Source organism: Elephas maximus, chromosome 9 (assembly GCF_024166365.1).
Source record: "Elephas maximus indicus isolate mEleMax1 chromosome 9, mEleMax1 primary haplotype, whole genome shotgun sequence".
Taxonomy (NCBI): domain Eukaryota; kingdom Metazoa; phylum Chordata; class Mammalia; order Proboscidea; family Elephantidae; genus Elephas; species Elephas maximus.
Genome location: NC_064827.1, coordinates 85,570,396 through 85,589,635, shown reverse-complemented (window position 1 = coordinate 85,589,635; position 19,240 = coordinate 85,570,396). Strand labels below are relative to the sequence as shown.

At 36.4% G+C, this 19,240-nt stretch overlaps 1 protein-coding gene across 4 annotated transcripts in view; it reads right to left on the bottom strand.

The window, feature by feature from the left end:
* Positions 1-3,441: 3,441 nt before the first annotated feature.
* The window catches only part of SMC5 (structural maintenance of chromosomes 5), a 104,676-nt gene continuing 88,877 nt past the window's right edge, over positions 3,442-19,240 (bottom strand). For 2 of the 4 annotated variants that reach the window (XM_049895515.1, XM_049895517.1), the window contains 8 exons: positions 17,201-17,326; positions 14,364-14,408; positions 13,846-13,941; positions 13,271-13,375; positions 12,925-13,044; positions 7,199-7,378; positions 7,022-7,117; positions 3,442-5,842 (listed from right to left, as the gene is read on the bottom strand). In XM_049895515.1, the coding sequence (XP_049751472.1) occupies positions 5,699-5,842; positions 7,022-7,117; positions 7,199-7,378; positions 12,925-13,044; positions 13,271-13,375; positions 13,846-13,941; positions 14,364-14,408; positions 17,201-17,326 (912 nt within the window). In that variant the 3' untranslated portion in view covers positions 3,442-5,698. Of the gene's footprint in view, positions 5,843-7,021; positions 7,118-7,198; positions 7,379-12,924; positions 13,045-13,270; positions 13,376-13,845; positions 13,942-14,363; positions 14,435-17,200; positions 17,327-19,240 lie in introns of those variants that run through there. The other 2 variants (XM_049895516.1, XM_049895518.1) reach the window with 2 other exon arrangements.

Below are 19,240 nucleotides of genomic sequence, written 5' to 3'. Positions count from 1 at the left end.
GAAATGTGCGAAGACTTGGAGTTAGAAAACCGAAAGGGAAGAACATGCTTGACAATTCTCAAGCTAAAAGAACTTAAGAAAAATTTCAAGCCTCTAGTTGCAATGATCAAGAACCGATGGTATTGAAGAAAGAGGTTCTCACGCTGCACTTAAGACACTGGTGAAAGACAAGGCTCCAAGAATTGACAGGATACCAACTGGGGTATTTCAGCAACCAGATGCAGTGCTGGAGGTACTTAATCATCTATGTTAAGAAATTTGGAAGACAGCTACCTCGCCACCCAACTGAAAGAGATCCATACTTGTATCCATTCCAAAGGAAGGTGATCCAAAAGAACGTGGACCTTTCTACTTCCTATAAAACACCCTATGACGGCCTGCCTACATATTCTGGACTCAAAATCTATGCCTTCATGAAGCCTTACCAGATCCCATTCCTTCTCGATTCCCAGTTTCTGGAGGGTGGATTCATATGAAGGACATTTCTTTTTATTTCTCACAGTATATAGTATAGTCCCTTGCTCATACTACATGTACACAAGGATTGAACGGAGGAATAATGGAAAAAATATGCTCAAATCATTGTCTGGGTTGGGAGAAAGAACATTCATTCAGGCTACAATTACTGAGTCCTTACTATGTGCTAAGCACTTTTCTAGGTTCTGGGAAGGTAGTAATCAACACAACAAGGTCTCTGCCTTCAGAGAACTCATATTCTAGCTGAGGAAATTAAACAACAAACAAAATATACAATGATAAGTAGTGAGAAATGCTAAGAAAAATAAAACAGGGCAAAAGGATGGCAGCATATCTCTAATTCGAATTCCATATTTATCATTGCTATTTTCAATGTGGTTGCAGAGGGGGGATAAGTAGGAACCACATCATGTAGGGCTTTGAAGGCTGTTATAACAACTCCGGATTTTTATTCTGAGTGTAATGGGAACATACCAAGTCAGTTCTGAAAACACTGACAATAGGCCACAGGGTAATCAGTTATCTCCTGCAGGCTGTGGCAGAGGCTGATTGTCCACCAATGTTTACTCTACCCTTCTTCCTTGAGTAAGAGTGGCTGGTGTTTAACGAGACACATAGCCACACAGCTAAATAGGACATATTCAAGCTTCCCTTGCTGCTAGATCAGGCAACGTGACCAAGTTCTGGACAAGAGCAGCAGTGATATGTGCCTCTTACAGATCATGCTCCCAACAGAAATGTTCACGTGCTTCCCTCGTCTCTTTTTCCCTTCTTGCTGGTTTGGATACAGACATGTTGGCAAAAGCTGAAGCAGCCATCCTGCACCACGAGAAGCAGCCCACAGATTTCTGAGGATGGCAGAGTAACAAAATAGGAGTTGGCATATGAGCCCCAGACTGTTTATGTTCTGTTAAGAAATAAACATCTAACTTGTAAGTTATATTTGGGTCTTTGATACAGTCGAAGAAACCTGTACCCTAACTCAGGGGTGTACTGGAGAAGCAAGGTCTTATTCACAAGAAAGGGAATTACATAATCAGGAGCTGCTGATGGTACATCTCCACCAATTCAAAAAGACCAGGTATCCTGATAGTAATGCAGCAGCACAGTATTTTGGAAAAAACATCAGATCTGGTTTTCAATCCCACCTCTGCCATTTACCAACACATAAACTTGGAAAAGTTATAACATTGCTAACTCCCTATTTGTTGTGTACAACAGATAACATATATTAAAATGCTTATAAAATATAACATGGCATATAAACAAGTTATTATAGCATTCAGTTTATACAATTACTTACATTTAGGTGTATCAGTGCTAGCTTTAATCACTCAAATAATATCGTTCCATGATTTATGACTGTGAAAAGAAGAAGATAACCGTGAAAAGGAGGTGATCTTAAGTGATCTGTTAGATCCCTTGCAAGTCTAACACCTAATATTTAAAGGTAAAGAACATGTCACAAAGGTCACTGGGACTAAAGATTTTAAAATATGAAAAAAATTAAAATTTGTCTAACATGTAACACTCGTTGGTAGCTTCTCCCAAACCTTTATACTGGTATTGTTTCTTTCAACCCACCGTTCACCCTCCTGGTAGCCCTGTCTACCTCAACCTCCACTCCAAATGCATGGAGGTAAATGCCAAGAGTATAAGCATGCTCCTGAGAGGCAGAGTATCAGTTTACTAACTAAAGGCAGTCAGACAGGTAGGATAAAATTTGCGGAAAGAGAACACCTTTCAGATGTTTCTGACCTGCCTAAAAATACCCAACCTATGTTCAGCTTCTCAGAAGAAGCCAGGGCAACAGAGCCAGGATTATTTTTAGGCTGCTCTCAGCTTCTCCAAGTCCTCTTAGCACAGTTTTTACAAGGAAGCTGGGCCAAGTTGCCCTATTCTTTCTCTTTGGAATTGAACAAGAGTAGCGCTTGTCTGAAAGTAACAAATCTTCCAGCCAAAAACCAGAAACTTATTTCAGAGCAATGAGCAAATAGTTAAATCTTTACAATAAAAAAAGTACAATCCCCTGACACCCAACTTTTTCGTTGGGAATAAAAAGTAAGCCCAAATTGTCAACAGAGTCAAACTCCCAAATTTGTAAATTCTATTTAATGAAATAAGTTTTCTAAAATTTATGGTTTGACTATAAAGTAATGAGACAGACTGCCATAACTTTAGGGCAGTTTAATCTAGTTAGTGAATATTCACATTTCATGAAAGTAAACAACATATATGAAAATAATTACATGTACTGCCCAAAGGCTCAAAGCCTATAAATGCCTACATCCTGTGAACACTATCAAAGAGAGAATAAAAATCTGTACATTAAATTTACTTAGAATTCTTAGATCTTGATGTAGAAAACACTCAAAACATTACATTTTTTCAAGATTAAAATATAAGGGGAGAAGGCAACATTAAATAAAGTGCCCACTACAGTGCTAGCTACCCTACAGGCTCCTGATCTCATTTAATCTTCTCAACTCTGAGAATTAGTTATTATTTCATGAATACAAAAACCAAACTTGTCTAAAAACAAGTGATAAAGCTAGCCTTGCTTAAAAATAGAGTTTTTTTTTTTTTTTTTTAATTACTTTAGACAGTAGTTTACTGTAAGAAATAATAAGACAAAATAGACTATGGGGCATGTTTTTAGCAAATCTAGGATTTCAACCTAAAAAGTTATACTTACCGTATAGTTTGGCTTCTTTAGTAGTAGTTTGGTTTAAGCTTTTTGTCATGTGTGTTAATTGCTTCTATTAGACTGTAATTTCCTTGCAGGCAGGCAAGGGGCTAAATTTTCTATTCTTTTGAACACTGATAAACTGCTGAACACTGTTCTGTAAATGCTGGGCACTCAACAGACTTTTTTTCCCCCTCTGTAAATATGAATACCAAAATGACTCTTAAGAGGGTCAAAAGTATAGAAATAGTTCTCGTTTAAAATAACATACACCAAAATAATATGAAAATATGTATTTATTACCAACAAAGTAGTATTTCCCAGACCAAAGCATTTTTTCAGTTATACACACACACACACAAACACCCACAATAACAGACCGAAAGTACAAATTTTCACATACTTAAGGCTGAAAATAAGCACATGTCCAAAAGACAACAGAAAGCGGCAAGATATACTTTAAATACTGAAAATCTCTTAACAAAGACTCTCTCCTCAGGCAAATCAATTAAGATTTAGTCATCAAAAACACCTGCTTGTCACCTTAAGATTTTAGCTATCATTTTATTCATCAAATCACACTTTCACCTGGAGTTTTTACAATTTATATGTAATTAAAACTTAACCTCTGCAGAAAATATATGCAGTTTTAAGTGGCTGAGACTATACTGTGTTAGACTTATTCTTGTTTTTTTCATTAATGTTAAAATGATACATAATTTATCCTTCGCAGCTCAAAATTCAATGTAAAACCAAATATTATTAACTGTTCAGAAGAGAGATATAAATGCTTAGGAAGTAAGGAATAATTGTTTCCGTATGTAAACTAAAGTGTAACTGACCATTTTATTTTAAAACATGCCTCATCTTCAAGTTTCTTTTCACATTGATATTCATTTTTCAGGGATAAGATGACTGGCACTAATTCACTCAATAAACTACACCAAGCACATATTAAAAAAAAAAATTAGTAAAGATATTTTGGTGGAAAATGAAGTATTTAACAACAAAACCATTTGGTAACAATAGCCATTTAATAACATGTTACCAAGTTTTTTCCAATGTTTATAAGACTTGTTCACACTAGTAAAAACGTTTTTTTTTTTTTTAATTTTCATAGTTTGTGCATTAGACTTAGTTTAAGAAGGGAAGGCCCTTTCTTTTAAGGTTTTTATAAAGGAAAAAAAATTCTTTCTAAAGAGAAAATGTCTAAGTGAGAAGACAAACTTATGGTTCATTATTTTTTGATCTAATAAGAATATAAATTTCAATGATAAAAAAAAACCAAACTGAGTGCAATTCTTCGATTCATTGAGGCTGGGAAGTAAAAAAAAAAATAATAATACTTGTCATTACCAACACAGATCCAATCCACTATTCAAAAACATGTTCTCGGACTAGTCTATTACCTTGCAAGATTTATTTTTAAAAAGAATAGAATTTGGAACTGTTAATTAGTATAACTCAGAAATAAGTGATTTTCTCATCTAATTCTTTCATGCTGAAAGAAAACAGTTTAAACTAGATTTTCTAAGATAATGGGGTAGACCAACACTGTAAGGAATCTATAAGCTTAAGTTCTAAGAACATTATGGTTTTAAACAAATCAATACCTTCCCTTCACTCTTTACATAACTTTAAGAAATTTCAAATATAAACTGTAAAAACCAGTATATGAAATCTTCAGAAAAATCTTACTAAAAATAATTATAAAAATGCTTTAGAAATTTAAAATGTAAAATACAATTGACTTTAAATTAAAAACACACACACACTTTACAGGGCTATTCTTTAAAAACCCTTGTCACCTGATTCTATTCTCTGTCAATCTTTTGGTTGCATTTTGCATCATCTGTGACCACCTTGTACCATTTCAAAGACATCTAGCTACTATTTTTAAACCCCAGTGCTACTTTATCCATTGAAATACCAATACAAGTATAGCCTCAAGTTTCATAAAACTTTTTAAAAAGGCCCATAAAATTCCATTTCCTAGAGATAAGGTAATCTTTTTTAATAGGAAGAAATGAATAGCTTTATCATAAATTATTATTATACATTTAAGACTACAAATTTCCATATCAATTTTAAAAAACTAAACATAACACTGGGAGAAAACTATGACTTAGGCCCCAGAGTCAACTTCAGGTTCTAAAAGCAATTAAAAGTTAGTCTGCAATTAAAACTCAGGGTTACCATGCCAACTAAACTTCTTGTGACCAATAACCCCTTCCTCTGCACCTTTGATTTGTAATAGTAAATACCTTTTAACATGGGAACCCAATGACTCACAGTCAGAGTGCTAAGTACTCAAGTTCAACCATGACTGAAGAAGATTTAATTTTTACTATCAGATGATGTTCCAGAGAAAGACGTTTCTATGGTCTCCATTTCATCAACCCACTTCTATTTAAAAGCAGGTTGCCAAAAATAATCGATCTTTGAATTTTAACAAAAATCCTAGCTTTTATTCAGTTGAACTGTACTTATGAACAGAATTTCACAGAAAAATTCCCAAGTCTCTTCTCTTTGCTTTTATTGAGAAGGTTGAGTGAATGTAATACGGCGCCGCCGCCTTTGGAAAGCCTTTAAATTCCACTTGTTTGGTTCCAGCATATAAGGACCATTGTAGACAAATAATACAGTCATCTTTTCAGAATAAGGAAGATTTTGCAGGAGCTGTGTGAAAAGAGACAAACTGTCATTAATGTTATATATTAAAAAGCCTAATTTCTAACTTTTCATGTATACAATCAAGTATTTTATTTGTAATATTAATGGAACTCTTATGAAGCTCTCAAATGCCTTAACATGTACTCTGCCAGGCTGGAATGCTTACCTGAATTAGCATACCTGAAGCCGGGCCTAAGGAATATGCCTGGGAGCCCTACAGGTTCAAGGGCCAATAGAGATCATACAACTTCCTAGGTAGACTCTGGAGAAGAATATATTCTCTAGAATTTTCCCAGGATAGATACCTTCACTCAGTTATCCAAATACTTCTCAAACAATAGCTACGGTCAGGCATGGAATAGACTGGTACCCTGAAATGTGTATAACAGGGTGGTCTGGTTTATAGGCCAAGGTGTTTGGTAAGCAATAGGCTATTAACAGATCTGGCTACTCCACAGAGTACCTGCTGAAAGAAGATCACACAGGCTATTACTATTCAATACAATACGAATTTAGGAAGGACTCTCCAGTGAAGTTTTTCATAAATAAAAAAGAAATTCATAATTAAAAAAGAAAAATCTGATTATACTAATACATACATCTTTTAGTATATCAGTTTTATAATTTACTCACAGCACTAGACTGTACCAAAGGAAAATTTCCTATTACAGTGGTTCAAGCTTATGAAATATCCTTTATAAAGATCATCCTGTGTTTATTAATGTCAACCAGAGGGCAGTGGATATTGGGGTACTTTGGACTTCCTCTGGCCCAGGGCAGTAGCAGTGGTAAATAAGGAGGAAGGGCAGCATATGCCAAGACAAATCTTTCTGGGGAAATGGACAGGACCAGAGTTCTGAAGGTTGCATTCCCCAGTCATTTTTTTGTGCTAAAAGAGGGGCTGTCCTAGAAGAGGAGTGAGTGCCAGGTGTAGGGAGGAAATCTTAGTTCTAGAACGTAAAACTATGTGTTCTAGGTTTCTTCCTCTGATAATGACGTTTTTGATTAAGTATGGCACTGGAACGTGTTCTCTTTATTAATACGAGTATTACCGTAATATTTTCAGTTCCTTTCTTGGGAGTGTTCCTGTTCATATTTACATATTGGGTTAAAATCTGCTACATGATTAAGCCACAGGGGACTTCTGAGTATACAATGAGCATTTTTAGGTTACTCATTACCTACCTTTGGTGTAATAAAGAAGTATTGAGATGTGTTTTCCTTACAGGCAGTCTTTACAACCATTTCAAATACCTTCCGTTCATTGTCTGGGTCCATTCCCTTAACAATAACAATAATAATAATTACATTTATATTGATCACACGATACCCAAGACCCAAGTAAAAGAATAATCACTATACCTGATTGATTTCATCAACTACTCTGAATGGACATCTATTAAGCTCCTGAAGTGCCATCAAGTATAACATGGTAGAAACACTTCTTTCACCTCCACTCTGATGATGAGGAGTTAATTCATGCAGTTGAGTACTACTACGAAATTTGACTCTAATTCGAATTCCATATTTATCATAGTCTTCCTATAAAACATTTAAAAATTTGATAAAAGATGAGTTTTATCTGAATCTCACAAAATTATTTGAAAACAGACTGGCTAAATCAATTGTAAGAGTAAAGAACTCAAACTTTAGTGATCTAGTTTAAAAGTGAAAATAATATTAAGGAACATGTTGCTATCTAAAACCTTTAGAGGCCCCCAAGTGATCTATTTAGACAAGGAAAACTATTAAGATTAATAAGAAAGATCAACCATTTCCCTCCTCTCATACCATTCTTTTCTATTAGTAGGCTTTTTCAAAAGTTTTTAGGAATTACTGAGTGAAGCACCCTATCATGGCAAGGGACTATCTATTCTAGTTCTAAATTGCTAGGTTTTTAAGCTATAGGTGAAAATTAGAACACAATGAAATGTCACGCCACTTCCTGCTAGAGGCAGCTGTGTATGCCACTGCAGGGGGTCAAGAGTCCTCCCTACTTTACTTAGTTGGTTAAGAAAGTAATAGATAAGGGCTATAGGAGCTCTGGTGGCACAGTGGTTAATGCATTCAGCTGCTAACCAAAAGGTCTGCAGTTTGAACCCACCAGCCGACCCATGGGAGAAAGATGTGTGGTTGGTAGTCTGCTTCCGTAAAGATTTACAGCCTTGGGAGCCCTATGGAGCGGTTCTACTCTGTCCTATAGGGTTGCTATAAGTTGAAATCGATTTCACGCCAATGGGTTTGGTTTTGACATGAATACTCTGAAAAATGATTTCCATTAAGGCAAATACATATACACACGATACTTAGCAAAAAGCCTGCCAGATAATTAGGCACTCAATAAATATTTGTTGTAATGGATGCATTCAGTCTTCTGTAAGTTTTGCTAAAACTGAGGCTCTAAGGCTTTTTTATTACTCTTATCAATGTCATTTCTAGGTCAGTCAGGTTCAGATTTACCTTAAAAATGAGATACATAATTTATTAATTAATGGTTAACTATTTAATAGAGCTTTATGGTCCAAGATGGTGCTAACCCAGAGATACAATGTAAGCCACCTAAACAATTAAAAAATTTCTACTAGCTACATCAATATAAAATATCAGAGACATTTTACATTCTTTTTTTCATACTGAGTGTTCGAAATTTATACTTAAGCATACTTTCCACATTTCAAGTGCTCCATAGCCAAACTGGTCAGTGGCTACCATACTGGACAGCATAGGTCTACGATTAACAGTAAGAACTTTTACAAAAATTCATATCTTTTTTTCCTGCTTTTTTGAGAATCAACAAATAGATAATTGCCAGTGAAAAGAGTCAATCCGTCCCATTATTTAATTTCAAGGGGAATTAATTACCTCTCCATCAAATGTTTTTACATCATAAAAATTCTAGAGTTAAAACTCTACAGTTCTGCTTCATTAACTCGACAAAATCGTAAATGATGAAACATCAATCTTGCAAGAATATTGATAATTTGCAAATAAATGTCCCTCGTTTCAAAGATGATATAACCAGCATGTAGATTTTGTAACAAATTTTAGAATTAAAAATATATTTTTTCTTTTATTTTTATTATTGTACTTCAGATGATTTACAGAACTAGTTTATCATTAAACAATCAGTACACATACTGTTTTGTTACATTAGTTGCCAACCCCATAACATGTCAACACTCTCCCTTTCTCGACCTTGGGTTCCCCGTTACCAGCTTAACTGTCCCCTTCTGCGTTCTAGTCCTTGCCCCCGGGCTGGTGTGCCCCTTTAGTCTTGTTTTGTTTTATGGGCCTGTCTAATCTTTGGGTGAGGGGTGAACCTCAGGAGTGACTTCAGTACTGAGTTAAAAGGGTATCTTGGGGCCATGCTTTTGGGGTTTCTCCAGTCTCTGTCAGGCCATTAAGTCTGGTCTTTTTTAAAATTCGAAGGCTTCTACTAGGCTAACAAATTTTAGAAATACCACTTTTAATCTGTTTATCACCCACAAAACAAATAAATTACAACAATGAATTTGTAAAAGTTATGATGACCAAGGTTTACTCTCTAACTTACACACTGTATGTCTTCCACAATAACTTTGTTAAGTATGTCATTTCTTAAGCATAGCAGCTTTGTTTATCAGAGCTTGTTTTTGGCTCTGCAACCTATTCGGTGCTCTTTTTAGACCATTCTAGCTTCCTCCATCTCAGTAGAGGCTCGGGCTAAAAAAGGAAGTTCTAGAATCATGACTGGGGAGACCAGAATAGAAGCATTCTAAGGGGGAGGCTGAGAAAAGGTAAGATCCCATTTTCCAGGGATCCAAGGTTAGATTGGAGAATGGCAATGAAAAAGTTGATGAGTATTATCTCTGTGTACTCTAGTTATGACTTAAAACACAGAAAGACAACAGAATAAGATAGATACAGCAACATACAATAGCATCTAGATTGGTGTTACTGTTGTTAGGTGATATCAAGTCAGTTCTAACGCACAGCAACCCTACAAACAAAAGAACGAAACAATGCCCAGTCTTGCGCCATCCTCACAGTTCTTGCTATGTTTGAGCCCACTGTTGCAGCCACTGTGTCAATCCATCTCGTTAAGGGTTTTCTTTTTCACTGACCCTCTACTTTACCAAGCATGATGTCCTTCTCCAGGGACTGGTTCCTCCTGATAACACATCCAAAGTATGTGACATGAAGTCTCACCAACCTTGCTTCTAAGGAGCATTCTGGCTGTCCTTCTTCCAAGACAGATCTGTTTGTTCATCTAGCAGTCCATGGTATATCCAATATTCTTCACCAACACCATAATTCAAATGCATCACTTCTTTGGTCTCCCTTATTCACTGTCCAGCTTTCACATGAATATGAGGCGACTGAAAATAACATGGCTTGGGTCAGGTGCACCTTAGTCTTCACGGTGACATCATTGCTTTTTAACACCTTAAAGAGGTCTTTTGCAGCAGATTTGCCCAAGGTAATACGTTGTTTGATTTCTTGACTACTGTTTCCAAGGGCGTTGATTATGGATCCAAGTAAAATGAAATCCTTGATAACCTCAATATTTTCTCCATTTATCGTGATGTTGCTTATTGGTTCGATTGTGAGGATTTTTGTTTTCTTTATGTTGAGGTGTAACGCATACTGAAGACTGTAATCTTTGATCTTCATCAGTAAGTGCTTCAAGTCCTCTTCACTTTCAGCAAGCAAGGTTGTGTCATCTGCATAACGCGGGCTGTTAATGAGTCTTCCTCCAATCCTGACGCTGCATTCTTCTGCATATAGTCCAGCTTCTCAGATTATCTGCTCAGCATACAGACTGGATAAGTGTGGTGAAAGGATACAACCCTGATGCACACCTTTCCTGATTTTAAACCAGGCAATATCCTCTTTTTCTGTTTGAACAACTGCCTCTTGGTCTAGGTGCTGGTTCCTCGTGAGCACAATTACGTGTTCTGGAATTCTCATTCTTAGCAATTTTATTCAACAGTTGTTATGATCCCCACAGTCGAATACCTTTACATAGTCAATAAAACACATTAAATATCTTTCTGGTATTCTCTGCTTTCAGCCAAGATCCATCAGACATCAGCAGTGATATTCCTCGTTCCACATCCTCTTCTGAATCTGGCATGAATTTCTGGCAGTTCTGTCGATGTACTGCTGCAACCGCTTTTGAATGATCTTCAGCAAAATTTACTTGTGTATGATATCAATGATATTGTTCGATAATTTCCGCATTTGGTTAGATCACTTTTCTTTGGAATGAGCACAAATATGGATCTTTTCCAGTTGGTTGGCCAGGTAGCTGTCTTCCAAATTTCTTGGCATAGACAAGTGAGCGCTTCCAATATTGTATCCATTTACTGAAACAGCTCAGTTGGCATTCCGTCAATTCTTGAAGTGTTGTTTTTCGCCAGTGCCTTCAGTGCTGCTTGGACTTCTTCCTTCAATACCATGGTTCTTGATCATATGTTACCTCCTGAAATGGCTGAAGGTAGATCAACTCTTTTCCGTACAGGACCTAGATTGAAGATGGGATTTCTAGGACAGGTCAAGTCCACAAGCTACACTCTGCTTACTTAATCACATTTAGGTCTTATCTGGTCAAGCTGTTTGATAAAAACTCTGCAGTTACTTTAAGTCTGATCAAGCTATTAGCAATCAAATTTTCACCCTATAAAAGCTATGTAACTTCTATGGGAGAGGCAGCAAATTTTTTTTTTTCCTAATCATTCTTTTTTTTTTTTTTTAATTTACTGTGCTTTAAGTGAAAGTTTACAAATCAAGTCAGTCTCTCAAACAAAAACTTATACACACCTTGCTATGTACTCCTGGCTGCTCTCCCCCTAATGAGACAGCACACTCCTCCTCTCCACCCTGTATTCCCCATGACCATTCAACCAACTCTTGTCCCCCCTCTGCCTTCTCATCTCGCCTCCAGACAGGAGCTGCCCACATAGTCTCATGTGTCTACTTGAGCCAAGAAGCTCACTCCAGGAGAGGCAGTATTTAAACACATAGGCTCTAGGGTCAGGTCTGGAGTTTGCTTCTCAATTTTGACATTCACTAGCCAGTTAGTAACCTTTAGTACTTTATCTCTCTAAGTTTCAGTTTCTTTGTTTTTTAAAAATAGGGTACAATAAAGGTACCTACTTCAAAAGATTGTTGTGAGGATTATACAAGACAAACTCCAAAGTGCTTAGCATAGTGCCTGACACACAGGAAGCATATTATACATGTTATTATTACTACAATACATCCTTTAATTCTAACAAGTCCAAAGACTGGGTAGATGACAATTACTGTAGCAGGATCTAGTATTTTACTAGAACTTGAAAGTGAAACGATGTCCTCACGTGAAATAACTGAAGGAGTCATAGGACAAAGTTGTTAAGGTGCTAACGGCACTTTCTTCCTTATATTTATACAGCTGAAATGCAAAATTATCAAGCTATAAAGAAAAGAATTATTTTCTTTATTGTCTTTACTTATTTTAAAGTAACTTGTATTATGGAAAATTTCCAACATATACCAAGTTAGAACACTAAAATGAGCCCAATATACCATCAACCATAGTATTTATTATATATGACAAATACACAGCAATCCTTGTCTTATCTATAACTCCACCCATGTCTCCTTCTCAAGCAAATCCTAGCTCATATCTTTACACATTTCTTAATGGTAAATTTATTTTACTCAAAACTGCAAGGTATAAACTTTTAGCTCAAGAAATTAGTATCAAAGTTTCAAATATTTCCATTCTCGTGAAATTCTCTTTAAAACCACTAATATATACTATATTTCAACTCTGCCAATTTGTGAATGACTCTTCTAATTTGGGCAGTGGTAGATTTATAAAGCAATGTATTTGTTTATCACGGCTGACTTATCATTACTTAGACTGGACATACAAAGAGCTAATAAGGTTATTAGTCACTAATCTCCTCATCAAGGGGAAAAAAACAAACAAAAAAAACTCTGATGGAATCCCATAGGTGGTCCTTTCTTTAAGTATAACTCTAAAATAAGAAATAACTTGCATGTATTTTTAGCACATACTTAAAATGACTTGCCAAAAAACATGTGAAATGCGCTTTTACCTCATTTTCTGCATGGAGATCAACTTCACCAGCACACTGCATGGAACTAAAAAAATTGCTGAACTTCTCATTAATTTTTTCTACCAGCTCTTTTAAGGGATTTAGCCACCTCTCTTTTACCTACAATTAAAGGCAACAGGAAAACACAATTTAAAAGAAATGCTACTATATTCTGATACAAAATTCCACATAAAACAAATTTACTAGCAATATCAATTTGGTCATAAGAAAACACATTGCACCTTTTTCTCTTAAAAGCATATCATTTCATTTTACATTAGTCTATATTCTCATATCATTAATGATAAGCGTATGATTAAAAAAAAGATAAAAATTAAACAATTACCTGTGAAATGTTTTCCCTATATTTATCCAGTTCAACTTTCTTTCTCTTTAGTTCCTCAGTTAACTGTTCTATTTCTTCTTCTCTTTTTGTGTATTCCTCAACAACCTGGCAGGGAAAAAAAATAAAAATAAAAAAATTAAGATAAATCTACCAAAGGATAAAATTTTGCATCAATTAAAACCTTAACTGAAAATGCCAATTGTGCTGCACTGTTTGTATGCAATTAATTCATGTCCTTCTAACACACTGAAAATGGCATTTCTGTATCCTTGAAAAACTATTAAACACTGCAGTATTTCAGGTTAGCCCAACTATTCTTTTTATAAAGAAAAGGCACAGAACACTGTGTTCCTTAGGAAGAATCTACTTAAAATTCTAATAGATTCAGAATCTGGCATTTAAAGCACATTGTTCCTGCTGTCTAGCTTATTATTACCAAGAGCTCTGGTACAGAGTGGGAGGCAAGTACTGGAGGGAACTGTGTGTGTGTGTGTGTGTGTGTGTGTGTGTGTGTGTGTATGCGGAGAGGCGGTGGTAGGGATTGTTGCAGACTGAGAATAGGGAAGGAGGCATACTGTAGGATTTAGTCCTGTGAAGCAAGATGCTCTTGATCTTTCTTCAGTTAATAAAGCATCAATTTCATCCAGTGTGTTGGGAAGATCTTGGAAGGCCTAAAGGAGAAAAAAGTTTGTCCATCGTTACTGATAGTATAGTAAAAACAGATCCAAATGGCTAAATGAAAAAGAATCTGCTGAGTAGCTACTATGTGATCAACAGCATGCTAGCACACAACAACAATACAAAGGAATCATAAACAGGGTTTTTTGCCTTCAAAAAGCTTACACTTTAAGAAACAACAAAATGTACACACTTGATAACACTTTAAGGTAGTGTATTGATGCCTGAATATTAAAATAACTGTACACATCATATAGGCTATGGGAATTCAGAGAAAGGAAGTATCAGTTCATGCTACAGGAGAGTTAAGAGAATTCAGAGACCTAGAATTCAGTTCTGGGCCTTAAAGCAAATGGCTAGGGAAAAGCAGAGAAGAGGGAATAGGAGTTTGGAAAAAAGTATGAGCGCTGCATACCATGGGGAGTGAGGAGTTGTGTCCATTTGGAATGGTGGGTACTTGCTGAATTGGTAGAATGGGTCCAGAATATGTGGGGCATTGAAAGAGAGCAAGAAGTTAGAACTTTACACTATAATTATGAAGAAGTACAAAAGCATCCTAAGAATCCAATTACTCTGACAGAATTTCACCACAGCACTATCTTCGGAATTCATGCCACAGAGACAAATTAGAGCAGACACTTTCCTATGAAGGGAGGCAAGCAGTATACCATTTTGCCTAGCACAACCTGCAAAGTCCATATACTACAAGCTACAAAATGAGTCTTGAAATCCTGAAAAGGATCTTTAAACACTGTATTATGATAACTTACTCTCAAATTTTTTTCTTTTGGGGGGGTAAGTAATGTATGTTTCGCTGAATCTCTGACTTCTCTGCTGAGCTCTAAACTCTTGTGCCAACACTTACCTGATGTCTCCACTTGACTCTAACAAACCAAGCCAAATCAGCTGCTGTCCAGCCGATTCCGACTCACAGCGACCTTCGGTACAGAGAACTGCCCAATAAGGTTTCCAAGGAGCAGCTGGTGGATTTGAACTGCTGACCTTTTGGTTAGCAGCTGAGCTCTTAACCATTGCACCACTAGCTGGTGAAACAAAAATCCTCATTTCACTCACCTCCGTACCCCTTTGAGCAAATCTATTTCTCATCTGATCTTCTCCATTTCAGTAAATGGTATCAGCATTTGCTCAGGTGAAAAATTTAGGAGTTCTCTCTTACCCTTCACCTCAAATCCATCAGCAAGTCCTGCTGGCTCTGTCATTAAAAGATACCCCAAAGCTGTCAACTTCTCTCTCTACGGCTGCCACCCTAAGCCAAGTCACTATAACCTCCTGCCTGGCCCGAAGCAGTAACCTTCTAAATGATCTCCTTGCTTTCACTCTTACACTCCTACTCTACTCTTCACATAGCAGCTAGAGTGCTTTTTTTGATAACTGAGATTAGTCACATCATTCCTCTGCTTAAAATTCTCCATCTCAAAAAGAACAGAACCCAAACTGCTTGTATGGTCTATAAGACCCTACCTGATTTTGCTTTTGCCAGTTAGATTTTTAGATCCACTGAGTTTCTTTCTATTCCCAAATACGCCACACATACTTCTGCTTTCAGGGGCTTTGTACTGTTCCCTCTGCCTGGAATACTTTCCCCTCGAATCCTCACTAATTTCTTCTCTCCAATCAGTATTCATCTACAGTAGCATCCTCTCACAGAAGCCGTCCCTCAACACCCTGCCACCCGTCACTCTATTCCCTTACCTTGTTTTATTTTTCTTTTTAGAACCTCTCACCACCGGACATTATCTATTTGCTTGTTGATTTTTTTTTTTTTTGTCTGCCTCACCCTCTAAACTACAATATAAGTTTCAATGAAGAAGGAAGTATATCTGTCTTGTTCAATGTTTGATACAGAAGGTAATAAATACACTTTTAGTGAACGAATATATGAATTATCTTCTAATTTTGTTCCTTTCTAAAGTGTAACTTATGAAGGATTGAATCATGCTACTTTCTGAAAGAAAGAGTATAGATATTGTACTCATATTTACTTACTTCATGATAGCACAATGTATTTTTGGAGAAGTTCTGGTATGTACTTAGAAACAAATGCCTCAACTTGTTTTACAATATCTACTAAATGACTCCTATGTACCCAAATAATCAAAGTCATTTTCTGTTGTCTCTATGTCTGCTATCATGGAATAAAGCTTTTGAGGGTTTGAAAATTATAATCCAAATAGTCATTTTCCAGTTCTGTTTATAGTTACAAAAAAAAAAAAAAAAAAAACATCGCCATTGAGTCGATTCTGACTCATAGTGACCCTATAGGACACAGTAGAACTGCCCCATAGGGTTTCCAAGGAGCATGGTGGATTCGTACTGCCGACCTTTTGGTTAGCAGCCGTAGCACTTAACCACTACACCACCAGGGCTTCTGTTTATATAGTTAGTAGACATGTTGTTATCTACTGTAATAGGTAACGTTTGAAATTAAGGATTAAAAAAAAATACAAATATGATACTTAAAAATTCATTTTCTATCTATTTTCTCATTTTGACATCATTCTGAGAGTAGGTACATAGGCACGGTATCATCCCAACCTGTCAGATAAAGCTGAGGGTCATAGGGCTATGTCATTATTATGGGGAAACTTAGATTATAGGGTAGCATTTCTCATTTTACTAACTCAGTGTTTTGTAAGCATATAAAATAAAACAGAAATAAACAAAGGCTCTTTGCACCTTTCCTTACTGGCAGATGCCAGCCCTGAAGATTCAGCTTCCACTGAGCCCCAATTAAATACCCCAATTTCTAGGAAAACGTTTTTATTTCAACTTTCTTTTTCTAAATATAAACTCTGGTTCCTATTTCTAATATGCCAATTACTGGAACTATGTGTCCATGAAAAACAACATCCCATCTTGTAGAAAAACTATAACTCTACCCCTTAAAGGTAGCTTGGGGGAAAAAAAACCCACTTTTATTAGAAGAGTGAATGTTACTGTACTAACAACCTTGTAAGTTAACACATGTTCCAAGAATTTTAGTACTACGCAATAAGACTGATTAAGCCTGAGTTTGAATATAGTAGAGGAAATCCATTGAACAAAATTTTATATATATATAAATATATATATATATATATATATATTCAGTTTAAAAACAGGGGAAAAAATCCCATGCTTTTCATGGCACAGCATGTTTTTCACAGCCGATTACGATGTCTAGCACACTGCAGGCTTAAAAAGCATGTGTTCAACATGGTAAGTGAGGCAGTATATACACTTTATACTTACTGTCTGGTATTCCTGAGGAACGGTCTGCTCTGCACTGAGGTTACATACTTGCCTAGCTCTCTTCATGAGTTCCTTGCATTTCTGCAATAGTCTCTGCCTATTTTCATCCAATTCAATGAAATTTTGCTATTACAAGAAAAAGAAATATTTTGAAAGTTTGAATGTTCCCATTCAATCAGAGGGCTGTTTTATTAAACCACCACATTATGTCAAATAAATGAATGGAATTTGATTATGATAAACAAATCATCTGAAACCGTATCTCAAATCATGAGAGCCTTCATTATACAGGTTAAATATGAACTTAAACTTTATATCAGCACATTAATAGCCTGGCATCTCTCTAATTCATAAGAAAAAAAAAATGCTCTGAAATTTAAATTTAATTGTCTTTTTCTGAATTGGTTTAACTTAGCTATATATAAAATCATACTCTAATAAAATTTGAAATACATAGTACGTAGGCTTCCTGTTAAAAAACAGCACTCAAATGTGGGTGGAACCTTTAAATCATGTTTGATAGTTTTCCAATTGTCTTTCATATAGTTATCATTTATTCATGGAATCATTCGTTCCTTCACCAAACAAGTACTGAGAACCTATTAAGTGCCAATATTATACTGTACACTGAATAGAGAAAGGTGAAGGAGAGAGATACATAAATCATTACCGTAACAGGAACAGCTACTACTGAATGAATACTTACTATGTGCTAGGCCGTGGGTTAGGTACTTCACTTACATTATACCCTTTATTTCTCACAATAACACTGGACAGCAATACTGTCCCCATCTTGTGCATTAAAAACAAAAGGGACTGAGAGAAATTAATCAACTTATTCACGTTCACATTTACTAAGAGGCTGTCAGGGTTGACATCCACGTATGCTTATAGAACACATGCTCTTTTCATCATGGCATGGTGCCTCTCAGTAGGAGCAGACTGGAAGGAGTGAAATGAAGAGTATGTGTGGTGGGGCAGGGAAGGCACAAAGGTAAGGTACTCATCATGGAAGGTATGATAACTGATTAGTCTTAATGGACAAGTAAGACATTACTAAAGGAGAAGCAGCAGAATGCATTCCAAGGACAGGTGGTTACGAATGTAAAGGCACAGAAGCCTCAAAGACCCACTATTTTGGAAACAAGTAACCTACTATTTGGTTGGAACAGAGGTATTTGTAAGGACATAAAAGATTAGGGTGGAAAGGTGGGCAAGGGCCAGATGGCAAAAGTTTCATGTGTAATGAGGAGGACATCTGATTTACTGAATGCGTCCTGTGGGCCAAGCATTGCTATAACCACTATCTCATACATAATTGGTCCAAGGGAGAAGAATACTGAATATACCACAGACCGCCAAAAGAATGAATAAATCTGTCTCAGAAGAAGTACAACCAGAATGCTCCTTAGAAGCAAGGATGGCGAGACTGTGTCCCTACAAACTTTGGACATGTTCTCAGGAGGGAACAGTCCATGGAGAAGGACATCATACTTGGTAAAGTAGAGGGTCAGCGAAAAAGAGGAAAACTCTCAACAAGATGGTTGCAACAGTGGGGTTAAGCATAACAACGACTGTGAGGATGGTGCAGGACTGGCCGGTGCTTCATTCTGTTGTACACAGGGTTGCTATGAGTCAGAACTGACTCGATGGCACCTAACAATAACACACATAATTGGAGTCCCTGGGTGGTCAAACAGTTATGGTTGCTAACCAAAACGCTGGAGGTTCAAGTCCACCCAGAAGCAACTCAGAAGAAAGGTCTGCCTTTATTGATCTTACTTCTGAAAAATCAGCCATTGAAAACCCTATGGAGCACAGTTCTACTCTGACACACGTGGGATTGCCATGAATTGGGACAGATTTGATGGCAACTGATTTGGTTTCTTTGGTATATAATTAGTTTAATCCCTGTAACAATCTTAAAGAATGGTATAATCTCTTCTCTTAGATGTGGCTCAGTGATATTAAGTAGCTTGCCCAAGGTACGAGAACTAGCAGGTGACTACTCTAAGAAAGAAAACAGGTCTAGTTTGCTCT